Source organism: Leptonychotes weddellii, chromosome 3 (genome assembly GCF_054177405.1).
Source record: "Leptonychotes weddellii isolate Sample4059 chromosome 3, ASM5417740v2, whole genome shotgun sequence".
Taxonomy (NCBI): Eukaryota; Metazoa; Chordata; class Mammalia; order Carnivora; family Phocidae; genus Leptonychotes; species Leptonychotes weddellii.
In genome coordinates, this window is record NC_138371.1 from 32,738,395 (window position 1) to 32,751,310 (window position 12,916).

A 12,916-nucleotide genomic window follows, 5' to 3' on the forward strand; every position below is an offset into this window, starting at 1 on the left:
TTGGCACAGGAATAAAAATGTACAACATAAATGAGTATACTTTTTGCCTGCATATTATATGGCAACATTTTCTTTGAAATCAACATGCCATCATAATATTGCCCTTAAGATCAGATATTATGTAACCTTAAATTATAAGAAACAGAATATGCCTGAGGGACAATTCTGGAATATATAATGGGAGCATGCAGTTGATAGGGTTTCCAAGGGTCTTTTTTCTTTTTTAATTTTTTTTTATTGTTAGGGTCTTAAGCCCATTGATGGAGTTATGTACCTGGAAAGCTAGGTCATCAGGAAAACTTACTGCAACATTGGAGCTCCAATCTGAAAAGAATACATGTAATTAATTAGAATGGGAAATATGTGCAGCAACTGTATTTTTAGATCTTCAGTGGATACTTCTTACCCCAGAGGATGCAGAAACACTGGCTAAACATAAGTTATGAATAGCATCTGCTAGAATGTGGCAAAGTATGTTTAAAAGAGTATACTTTTTCCCTTGTGTCTTTGATTATTGAAGATATTTTAGGGGAACAAATACTAGAGAGAAATCTTTTTATGCAAATGTGTTTCTGAATAGAAAGGAGGAAAAAAAGGAGAAGTTTGTGTTATCTGCCAAAATTAATCCTGTAATTTGAAACTCTTTTAGATAGTGATTAAACTGAGAACAATAATAAGAAAATATATTCCAGATGAAATAATTTTTAACCAGTGTCAGAAGCTTAGAACTGATCCCAAATAATTTCTCATAACACTTTTCTTTCTCATTTGTCCTCTTTCCCCATGTAATAGTTTTGAATGGCACTCTTATGAAACAAATAACTAAATGCCAACCATATTTTTTTCATATCCTGACCAATATTTTGGCTGTTTTTCAGAAGAATTGGAATTTTGAAAATTAAATAAAGGTTTTTAAAATACCAACTTCAGAAAGTTTTATTTAATTTGTGGAATAATTTTGTTCTCTCTCTCTGTTTTTTTTAATATGGTCTTTATTAATTTACTCTAGTTACTTAGTGCTTATATTAAATAATCTAATAAAAGTCAGGGTTATAACATAACGTTTCCCAAATGTGAAGCAGCGTCTATTACATGAGACAAAATCTTTATGCTGCAAAATGTAAAAACCATGTATAGAATTACAAGGCACCAAATGGTACTGTATATATTTTTTAAGTAGAATGTTTCTGTAGCACAAGGGGGTCAGAGAAGATTGGTAGACAGCTATATCTCACTATAGTTTATTCAGAAAGTGCTCTGAAATTCACATTTCAGTCTTTTTTAAAAATAAACTCTACCCCCAATGTGGGGCTCAAACTCATGGCCCCAAGATCAAAAGTCACATGCTCTACTGATTGAGCCAGGCAGGCGCTCCGTATTTCAGTTTTTTAATGCTAATGATATTCCTGATAATACTATCTCCTGAAAGATACAGGTATTATTTAAGAATAAAAGTTAATGTTATTAAAGAATAAAAAAAAACCACCTTGTTTGTGTTTGTCAAAAATACCTGAATTGTTGCAGGTGAGCATGCAGTGTGTGGTGTGTGTGTGTCTGTTGATTTTTAGATAAATTTATCTAACAGTATGGCTTCAACATTTATTCTGAATCATTGAATTATTTATTTTTGTCTGTTGATTTCTTTTGTATTGTTATAAACATAGGATTAAGTGTATTGTAAGTTCCCAGACAAGTGTGTTTTGAGGTTTCATAAATTCACATAAGTTATAATGGCACCTGAATAATGTAAAATGCCAGAAGAATGCTATTTCATTTTCTATTTACTTTTACCCCAATACAAAACATTTGAAATATAGTCTTTAAAATCAGAGCAGAGTGGCGCCTGGGTGGCTCAGTCGGTTAAGTGTCTGCCTTCGGCTCAGGTCATGATCCCAGGGTCCAGACAAACCTGTTTGGGATCGAGCCCTGCATCAGGCTCCTTGCTTAGCAGGGAGCCCACTTCTCCCTCTCTTGCTCCCCTTGCTTGTGTGCTCTCTCTCTCTGAAATAAATAAATAAATAAATAAATAAATAAATAAATAAATCTTTAAAAATAAAATAAAATCAGAGCAAAAGCTGTAGAAGAGTCCCACTAAGTTTTATTGGGGTATGGGAAAGCGATGCCTGAAAGAAGACCTGGATACTTTAGAAACCATCTCTGTTTTGCCTCTTTTCTCTTTCCTCATTGAGAAGTCACCCCCACCACAGGTTTAACAATAATAACTACAATTTATGCCTTTCTGCTGCTAAAGTTTGATGATATACCACAGTCAGGCCCAAGTTAGAAACCCAGGCTGAGTTACTATGTACCGCTGGGTAGTGATTTCATGTGAACTGATTTATGGCTAAATAATTCTATGTTCTTATTATATGGGACAGACAGTTTTTAATTTCTTTAACAAAGCATAGCTGAACAACAGAAAATTTTATGCTATCCCATAGGGACACAGCCACTGAAGGAGGATAAACTGATGCAATCAACGTCATGAGTTCTCCCGTTTCTACAAGGGGCCCCGTCAGCAGTTGGTGTATTGCGGAAATAATACCGTGAACCAGAAGCCCCAAGGCTTAGTTCTGAGGTTGGGGTTTTTTATTGATACTCCTTTGCTAAGATCTTTTGCAGGGAGTTATGAGGTATATAAACCCCAGCCTTTGTCTCGTTTTTTTTTTTTTTTTTTCTCTCTCCCTAGGCTGGGTTTTCACTTTGCTTTGAAAATTAATGTTAAAATGCACCTGGAATAAAAGAAAGTTATTTATTGAGCTGTATTATAAGAATACTGCTGATATATTGCTAGCTTCCTGTACCTGTCTCACAGATTGATTTGTGGGCTTTATTCTATAGTACACCCAATATATATTATCAGCATGTATCTATATGCCACGGCAAACCGTGAGAATTATTCTCACGTACTTCCCAGGCAATTTGTTGCAGGTCTTCATGAAGTAAATGTTTGTCATTTTTGAGGCACAGGGGGTAAATGCTGTCATTTTGGTTTCTTTTAAGAGTGGTTTCACTACTATATATATAGAGAGAGAGAGAGTAGTAATAAACTTCTCTACTCATTTGCGAGCTCCATAATTACAGGGATAGTGTGTATAAGGGTTATCTTTGCATCTTAGTGAATTGTGCTAGAGAAACAAAAGAAAAATTTGTTGAATGAATGGATGATTAGTGCTTAATACAATCTTTCTATTTTATTATCACATTTTATTTTATCGCCAGAAGTGATTGACTTTCTAAAAACTTGAATCAGATATTGATGAACTATATATATTGTGTGTTATCACCTCTCTCTTTTCATATAGTTAGAGGTAAATAATACTAATGATATGAATTACATATCTACGGGAATAATATTTGATTTCCTTGAGATAGTTTACAAACTGATAGAAATAACAAACATGAACACAAACCACTTTCTTGAGATTTCTTTTTGTGATTTGTCAACTCTTTGACTCTGGCAGAATACTGCATTGAGAGTAAAAAACTGGTTTCCATTACTGCATGTTTTTAATTTTAGACAAAAATTGCCTCCATTCCCAACCTAATTTTACATCGGTAATGAGAAATGTACCTACAATTGCATTTTGTTATTTGGTCTAAAGGCATTACACAAAGAGTGCATATAGGTCCTTTGTATTTTAGCAAACAGGTTTGTCTGGATAGAAACAGTTTTATTTATATTGTGCTCGATTCAGTCATGTTAACATTTTTATGAATTTAAAACCCCAAATAAAGTCCCATAATCTGTGATTCAGAGACCTTGAAACTGCATCTGTAATAGTCCTCAGCACCAGGCATTTTGTAAATGTTTGCAGATGATAAATTCCTTGGAAATAGGAAAGACGATTTGGGAAGTGTTTATCTGAAGTGGCACTGTTGTGGGAGATCATTTTTTTCTAGAGAAGTCTCAAGTGTAGCTGGCTTTTCAGTCTTTTGGGCCTGTCACCTGTTTGCTCATTGGTCTCCTACATTCCATTGTTTAAATATCAAGACCCTGTCTCATGTGTGACTTTGGATGAACCATGACCAGTCTCTCCAGAGGCCCCTTATGTGGTTGAGCATTGGCACATGAGCAGAGCTGAGAAGAAAGGTTTTTGGTCCAGTAGCTAGAAAACTTGCCTGGCTGTCATCAACTGATGTGCTTGAAGAGGCGCTCTTCAGCTCACTTCCAGGTAGAATACTGATGCCTTGCTCTCCTCCTGAGGCTTAACTAATGCTTTGGGGGAAACATGCACACACACACACACACACACACACACACACACACTTCACAAACTGTAAAGTAACATAAAGGGGTATTGTGATAAAGTAAGTTCTTTATAAGATACACAGACTGACCAAGAATATTTCCTGCAATGCTACGTAGGGAAAAGGCTGGGTTGATCAGGGTTGGAATTATTTTCAGGGAGATTTTGAAGAATATGTACCATTTCTAGAAGTGAATGTTGGGGATCAGTATTTTACAGTGAGAGTGTGAAGTGTATTCAGGGAAGAAATGGGACTTATCATTTATTGAGCATTTACTGTGTGCCTGGCTGGGCTTGAGCTGTGTGTGTACATGCACGTAGTACTATCTAATGTAATCATTAGTTTTTCACTTTTCAGATAGCAGTTGTAAAGCCTACTCATAAAGTGTGAGGGTTGAAAATTCTATTTGTATACTTAGAGTTAGACTGTTTATATTGAGGTTTCTCCAGCACTGCAAGTCAGATCTCCCCAGCCCGCCCATAGCCTGTTCTTCCTGGACTGTAACATTTGGTGGGAGTGTATCCCTCTGTGGAGGGAGCGAAGAGGAGGCTGTTAATGGTTATATTTAGACACACCTGTCTGGATTTCTCAGCTCGTTTTCCCCCCTTAGAATGTTGCCTTCTTTTAATCCACCTGCATTCACTGGAGGTTAATCTTCCTATCACTTCGCTTTGGTGGTGGTACATCTACACTAAAAAACTCCCCAGGATCTATTTCCACCCCTTAATGTTTACTGAGATTCATTTGGGTCAATCCTAGTGCTAAATTCTCATTCTCGTTTAAAGCCTCATGACACCCCTCAAGGGTAGGCATTGTTTTTAGCCCCCTTTTGCAGATAATGGAAACAGAGACTTGGAGAGATGACACAACTCCCCCAAAGTCTGACAGCTACCAAGCAGAGGAGGCTGCACTCCAGGCCTCACCCCTGACCTCTGACCCAGTGTGCTTCTGAGTCGGGCATTCAGGGCCTTCCAAAGTTGGAGCCAGGCTCTTTTCTAATCTTCTGTGCTTTGCACTTGAACCACTGTGACTTACAGGATACTAAGAAGAGTGAGAGCATGGTATTTGAAGTGAATCTGGGTTTAGTTATTGCCTTGGTGGTACCACTGAAGGTAATGCAACCCTTCTGAACTTCCATTTCCTCTTGGAAAGAGTTGAAAATAGATATCTAGGCGGTGAAAGTCCGATGGAGAATTGGACATGCACTTCTGGTACATCTGGTGGTGCTTTAAAAAAATGAGAGACTGAAGGGAATGAGACTGTTGTCATGTTTTTGTTACTTTTAAAGTAGGGGAGATCCTACTTCTAGGTGAAAGGAAGGGAGGCACCAAAGGGCAAGGATGGAAGAGATGAATGGGGAGGAGGCAGCGGGGAGGTCCTTTTTGATTTAAAATAATGAGGGCCTTTTACAGGCACATGACCCAATTAAAGATTGAAAGATAATGAAGTCATTAAAAAAAAAAGGAAAAAACTTGAGTCATAAGTTGACTATGTCTTTTTTAAAAGAAGCATTAAAAATGTCTAAATAATTGCTGTAAACAGCTAATTGTTGAGATTAATTATATCCGGGCTCTGTACTAAGGGCTTTACATTTAATCTGCACAATATTCCAATGAGGTCAATACTTTTACTGTTCCATTTTTTAGAGAGAGGATTGAGGTATGGAGAAATTAAGTCACTTTCTGGGGTTACATGGTAAGTGGAGGAGCCAGGGTGTGAACAGAGGCAATTTCACTTGGAAGCCTGCATTCTTAGTCACTATGTTATAGTGCTTCCCAGTTTGATTTCCTCAATTAACATTTGACTTCTAGCCCAAGTAATATTTTTGTCTGTTTTGTGTTGGGGAAGGAAGACTGTATCTAAGGGATGCATTTCCAAAGAGGGTTCATGCATTAGACAAAGACCATGTTTGGAGGAAAGGCTTTTAAAAAAGAGTTACGTCATGTCCCTGCCTGGCTGGAGGAGAGCAGTCTTCTAGACACAGCTGTCCTAGCAGATGTTGCACCTGCAGACCCTGGTAGATAGAAGAGCAAAGAAAGTGACTTCCAGGACCATGCAGGTTATTCAATATAGTGTGAAAAAGCAAAAGCACATGCCACTTCCCATTGCCTGAAAATAGCATGTGTCAGCAGCTCTCTTCCAAGATGTAGAAACCAACCTGTAGCAGCTGCTCTCTGTGGAGGTATTAAGTGTTGTGAAGACACCTGTGTGTGTCTCATTCCAGCCCAGGCAAGTCTCCTTCCAGCTCATCAAGGTGGGGACAGAATTGACCTAAATGGAGATTACTGTTTTCCAGTAGAGTGATTTGTCTGTCATTTCCTGCAGAGATCCCTCCCCCAATACCCTTTTTTGTATTGAGATATAATTTATGTACAGTAAAATGTATGCATATTAAGTGTTGCATTTGATGAATTTGACAATTTTTATGCCCATGCAACCAGCAGCCAAAACAAGAAAATCCCTTTACATTTCTTTCCAGTCAGTTGCCCCTGCTGTCCAGAGGTACCCACTTTCTGACTTCAGTCCCCATAGATTAGTACTGTAGTCTTGCCTGTTCTTGTATTTTATATAAATTAAATCCTGCAGAGATCCTCTGTTGTGTCTGATTGCAGTGTGGTCTATTCCTACAGCAGAACACTACTCAGCAATAAAAAGGAAAGAGCAGTGACACACAGACACACAGCAGCTTGGGGGAACCTCCTTGAGCATTGTGCTTGGCAGTTGGCAGGAGTCGTGGGCTTCATGTTACCTTTGTATTCTTCGTCACCAAAATGACCCACACAGTCGGCTTCTTCTACTTGTCTGTCATAGGGTGCAGGGTGCAATTGCTGACTTCACTTTTCCCTCCTTCCAATCTCTTATAATGAAATATACCATGTTTTTAGAATATGGCCGATTTATACTCAACGGGCTATCATGATAATGATTTTTTTAAAGGAATTTAAAATTATGTAGTGATTTTTTTTAAAAAAGGAAATATGTTAGACACATTATATGTTATCTTTTTTAGTAATTTTCAAAGATCAGAAGGAGTCAAAGAAGCAAGACAGCAGACCCAGCCTCTCCCCGGGTGGCTGTCCAGTGGGCCCTGGATGTTCATTTCACGGCTACTTTATGCTGCATTGCTGTGCACTTTTCATTGTCATGAGAGAGAATGTTAGCAAAACTATCCCCACAAGAAAACAGCTTTTCTTGGCAAGTGAAATGTGACTTAAGGAGCCAGAACTGGAGACATACGGTACTATGAATGAGAGCTGTGTTACTTTATTGGATCTGAGTCCAGGCACTATTTATACTGCAGCATATTCAGCACCAGATTGTTAAATCTTAATACTGAAACAGTGCATCATTTTAATATTTTTGTTCTGTTTATTCCCTGTTTTCAAGCATTATGTCAAGCATTGCGCATTCATTTATTTCATCTTGGACAGGACGTGCCCTGACCAGAAAGTTCATTTCCTATTATTGGAATTTTACTCGATAGCTATAAAGCATTATTTTGTGAAGCTTTTAGAAGTTCACTTGGGTATACAGGTGTTCTCTCTCTTTGACAATAAAAAATATTTTGAAAAAACAGTGTAGTTGGACTCACCTGTATTGTCAAAAAAAGATTCTGTTCCTTTTCTTTCACTAAAACAGCTGTTTCTTATGTGTGACAATTTCTGACATCTTGGGGACCGTTGGGTTTTTCATTGCATACAAATAAAATTTTTGTTACACTGTGTTTTCGAATGGGTTTTTCTTTATTTTTCTTCATCAACGTTACATGTGCCCTTATGCACCAGATAAGGTGGGTCCATCTTATGAATAAGTTAGCATTTTCATCATGTTTTGCTGAAGCTGTCCCACGAATCTTCTTGTCACAAGGGTATTCCTAAAGTCACTGCTCTACGTAGCCCAAGTTTGACCAGGATTTTTATTCTCTCTCCACTGTCATGCATGTTTACCATATGCAGCAGGAAACCCACAGAGAAATGGTACCATTGTCACTCTAAAAAGAGCAGAGGAATAAAATTTTAAAAAAAAGGAAGTTGAAGGCATCTCTGCTATTTCTGATCTGTGGTCAGTCATTGTGCTATTGGAAAATAACCCCTCTGCCTGGTGAAACACGAATCTGGAAGTGAACTCGAACTGCTTCATCAGCTCCAAATGCTGTTTGCACTGGGGATCACACCACAGTCAGGATGTGACTGTGTGTGTGCTGAGCCCACACACAGGAATTTTCTTGTACAATTCAAAACCAAATCTTATATTTACTTAAGGCTTGCTTTTTTTTTTTTTTTTGTTCTATGAAATCAGCAGTCCGGTATATTTAGCATCAGTCTTAAGTTAGAATGTGAAACAAGACTTTGGGGGAAGGAAGTATCCGTATGGTTTTCTAAGTAATTTAAGAAACAGGAAAACATAAAAGAACTGATTGTCCGTGATTAAACCTCATCCTTTCATTCCCATCTTCCTGTATAGTTAACTCAACTGTCAGCCAGAAAGAAATAGGTTATTGCACCGGGTTGTAAAATATCTCTGAATGGGCCTTGAATGTTGACTATGGAATGACCTTCTGAACACTGAACAAACAATGAGAAGGTTTAATAAATAGCAGAAATGTGTTTACTGTGTTTTTCTTCTCTTTGCAGGAATAATCAAGCTGGGGAGGTGGAACCCTCTGCCCCTCAGCTACGTGACAGATGCACCCGACGCCACGGTGGCCGACATGCTCCAGGATGTCTATCATGTCGTGACGTTGAAAATCCAATTACAAAGGTGGGTGTCTCTGAACATCTGCCCTTCCTTACTCGAGGAGCTGCTCCATGGGTCAGAGTCGCTGCTGACATTAGAACGTCCTGTCTTTGTTAATTTCTAGACATGGATGAAATGAAAAAAAAATTAGAAAGGGAGAGAGAGCAGGGAAGGAGGGACACTTCACCAGGCATCTTTATAGTCCACATTCCAACTGTTTTATGTTTTGTTTTCAGAAGCAGTGAAGTGGTAACCTAGGGGAAGCTTGATAAATCATTAAAAATCTGTGGCCCTTAAAGGGGAACTTTCCACAGCCCCTAATTTGATGGGTTCTCTGTTTAAATGCTTAGCATATACTATTTGAAGAATAAGCACTTCTGCTGTTTTCAGGTTTGTGTTTTGAGGGCTGAGTTCTGTCCCCATGTAGCAGGCTTATCAGGAAGGTGCTGGCACTGGGGATCTTTTTCTTCCCTTCCTGGTGGCCGCCTTAAAGAAGCACACTCTGTGGCCTGCAGAGGTTCTGGAAATGATTTTTTTCAGGTACAGCATCCAGAACAAATTATGCCTCTAAAGCATCTAGTTCTCTGCAGCGTCTTGTATTGGAAAGTGCCTATAAGTCATAGGATTTGTCCTTTAGTGTAAGGGTTTTGAATTTGCTCATTTTAGAGTATTTGTTCTTTAGTAGGGCCCCAACATCCCCATCCTTGTCCAGGAAGGCTTTAGTGTCCTCTCTTATTTTTGGTTAGGAAAACAACATCTCTGAATTGTTCTAGGAGAGTGAGGAGTGGACCTTCACGCTTTGAATTTGATGGACTGTTTGTCTACATTTAACCTTAGGGATGTCCAATAATTAAACTTGTATTGTGGAAGTTTACAATCATATTGCCATGCCATTTTCATCAACAAACTGGAAAAACCACATTTTAAAATATTAGCAATTCTTCATATCTGAAGTGACTATTTTTCTTAGGCAAGTATGAAAACAAACTTAAAGAAGCCGAATTGGGCTCGGTCCAAGTCCTGGGGAAGTAGTTTTTCTCCCTTACCCTCATTCAGGGCCCACATTAGACCCTGAGCTTTAACAGTTTTCCCCCTGCTGGCAGAGGACCCGGGAGTGACTGTCACACTCTGTACCCTCTGCAGCCAGGGCCCTCCGTTAAGGTTTGTGTGTTGTTCATTCTTGCTCTGTTTCCCAGTTGTTCAAAGTTGGAAGACTTGCCTGCGGAGCAGTGGAACCATGCCACAGTCCGCAATGCCTTAAAGGAACTGCTCAAAGAGATGAACCAGAGCACATTAGCCAAAGAATGCCCTCTCTCCCAGGTCAGTATATCCAGGTGGGGTTCTGGGGAACCTAGAAAGGCACCGGTGGACTATGTAATAGGAGGGGCCTACACTTTAGGTGGAAAAAATATGGAGGTTTGGTGCTCTTTGTTTTGGAGTAGAAGTTATCACTTACCGAGAGCTTTGATGTAATGGGCAGGTATTAAAACATTTCACATTTGCAATCTTTAACTATGTTAATAACATAATATTTCTCATGTATATCACAGGAGGTAGGTACCAGTGTCTCCATTTTATAGATCAAGAAATCAAGACTCAGAAGCACTTTACCTTCCTAAGCTTACTCAGTAGGCTCAGTGGCAAGTTGAGATCCTAATCCAGATCTCGCCTGCAAAGTCTCAGGCTCCAGACCATTCCTTTACTTAGTCAGTGGAATGAGTCAACCATGTCAGACCCATCTTAATTATTTTTTATTTATTTATTGAGCATTTCCCTTGGCTAGCAAAGAGAGATGATCTTTACATCATACACATTTGTATAAATTTTGCAGTGTATTTGCCATGTGAAAATGCATCATGAGAAAAAGTGATACTCCATTTTTAGTGAACTGATGAGAAACTAAAGCCACAAAAATAAGAGGTAGACAGGATCAAAGGAAGGAACAGAGTAGGAAAGGGCTGCCTTTTCCATTTGTGCTCATGGGCGAGGGACCCACTTTTTCTAATGATGAGGTAATATTTTGGTGGCTAGGGTCAGTGGCTTAGGACTGCTATGACATGAACTCAAGTTGACATTGTTTAAAACTATGAATGGAAATCCATTTCCTGTGTGAGTTGCTACACTTGATTTAAGACAATGGACTAATTACATGTCTGTCAAGTTCAAGGGAAGGTGACAAGAACCATAGAAACTTGATGTGCCCTGAGCTGTGTTCTAGGATAATAGAGTCTTTGGGGGAAGCAGGAAGCCTGGTGGTTAAGAGCATGCATTCTGGAATCAGTTAGATCTGGATTCATGTCCTGGCTTACAGGCCTCTATGACCTCACTTCTATGAGCCTACTTCTTTGTCAGTAAAACCAGGATAGTAATAGTTCTAAGTCATACAATGAGGAGTAAATGAGATAAATCACATAAATTCTTGGCCTGGTGCCTGGCATACAATGATGCTCCATTAATAGTATCAGCTATTAATATTGAGACACGATATTGTTGGTGTGAACTGAATATTTTTTATGTGTGTCGTGGAGCATGTTTTGGACTTTAAGTCCCGTGAGATAAAGCATGCTATTAATATTTTTGCTTCCAAATACTCAAGAAGGCATGCACCTGAGTAGTAGGTAGCTAGATAGAAAGGAACACTGGTATCTCTTGACCATCGGTTGTGTTCCTGCTCTTGAGCTTACCGCTTTCACACAGGCCATTTCAGTACCTACGTGTAGGTGAGTATGTAGGTGCCAACACTTGTTGCTAGGATTTTGATTTCTTCCAATGTGATTGCTTATGAAGTTATAAAAATAAGAATTTCAAGTTAATTCTGATTATATACAGAGATTGATAAAGAACAGTTTAGGGAAAAAAATTCAATCATTTGCCCTGAATTTCACAGTCACGATTAATTGTCTCTTGAATTTATGTGGAAATCAAAATGGGCTTCGCTTGGAAGTGGACAAGGTCCTAACTGAATATCACCAATTCAGAATTGTATCCAGGGCTATTACAGCCGATGGAAATTTGGTCACAACTGATCTATCATGATGATCAAGTTTAGTTATAACTGTAAAATGTGACTAGAGAGACGGCATGAGTGGAAAGAACCCAGATCAGGAGCTGAGCACCCTGGCTGCCATCTCCCTTCTTTTTTGCTGGATGTGTGATGCTGGGCAAGCCCGTCTACTTCTGGAGCCTTATTGATTTCCTCTGGAAACTGGGCATGACTGTATCCATACATATTTCATATAATTTGCAGGGTTGTCTTGAGGTTTGAATGGGATCACCTTTACCCCTACTATAAAAACCTCTTTCTCCCCCCATTTTGTATTCTCATTACTTGCCCCCCCACCCCTCGGCTGCCCAACCTAAAAAAGTTTCTTCTCCGTCACTCTCAAGTTTGATCCTGTGGATTCTGCTGCCTTCGTATCTGAAATCTTCCTCCTTCCTGCCCTTGCCCTGTTTAGACTTAACTGCCTCATAACTTTAACCTTTCTCCTGTCTCTTGCTTTCCCAGCACCAAGATCTTGCCATTTCCTCCTCTCCCAGCCTCCAGTGACTGCTCCTGCCCAGCCTGAAGGAGGTGCAGACTGTGTAACATGGCCTGTAAGAATTGTTAAGATGATACTGTCCAGCCTGGTTTCTCACCAGAGCTGCCTTTTTCCTTTTACCTGCATCCTCTTTGTGCTCCAAACACATGGAGTTAATTATTTTGGAACATTTGCCATTGCTCAAATGTCACCAAAATATTCCTGAGGGTGAGAGCAACCTAACTAGTACCCTTAGCATTGCAAGTCTAACAATGCAACTTCTTGTGTTATTTTAAAAAATCATGCAAAATTTATATTCTACTCCATATACCTGGTTTTCGATATTTTTAAAATGCCATAAAAATCACTTTACCTGTGAAATTCGCCTTCTGTCCACGTGAGATTGGCCT

General features: G+C 39.0%; 1 protein-coding gene across 2 annotated transcripts in view; it reads left to right on the forward strand.

Annotated features, from left to right (window-relative positions):
• Positions 1-12,916, forward strand: part of SATB2 (SATB homeobox 2) — a 193,675-nt gene that overhangs the window by 74,158 nt on the left and 106,601 nt on the right. For both annotated transcript variants that reach the window (XM_081813908.1, XM_081813907.1), the window contains 2 exons: positions 8,886-9,012; positions 10,185-10,308. In XM_081813908.1, coding sequence (XP_081670034.1) covers positions 8,886-9,012; positions 10,185-10,308 — 251 coding nt within the window. The remainder of the gene's footprint in view (positions 1-8,885; positions 9,013-10,184; positions 10,309-12,916) is intronic.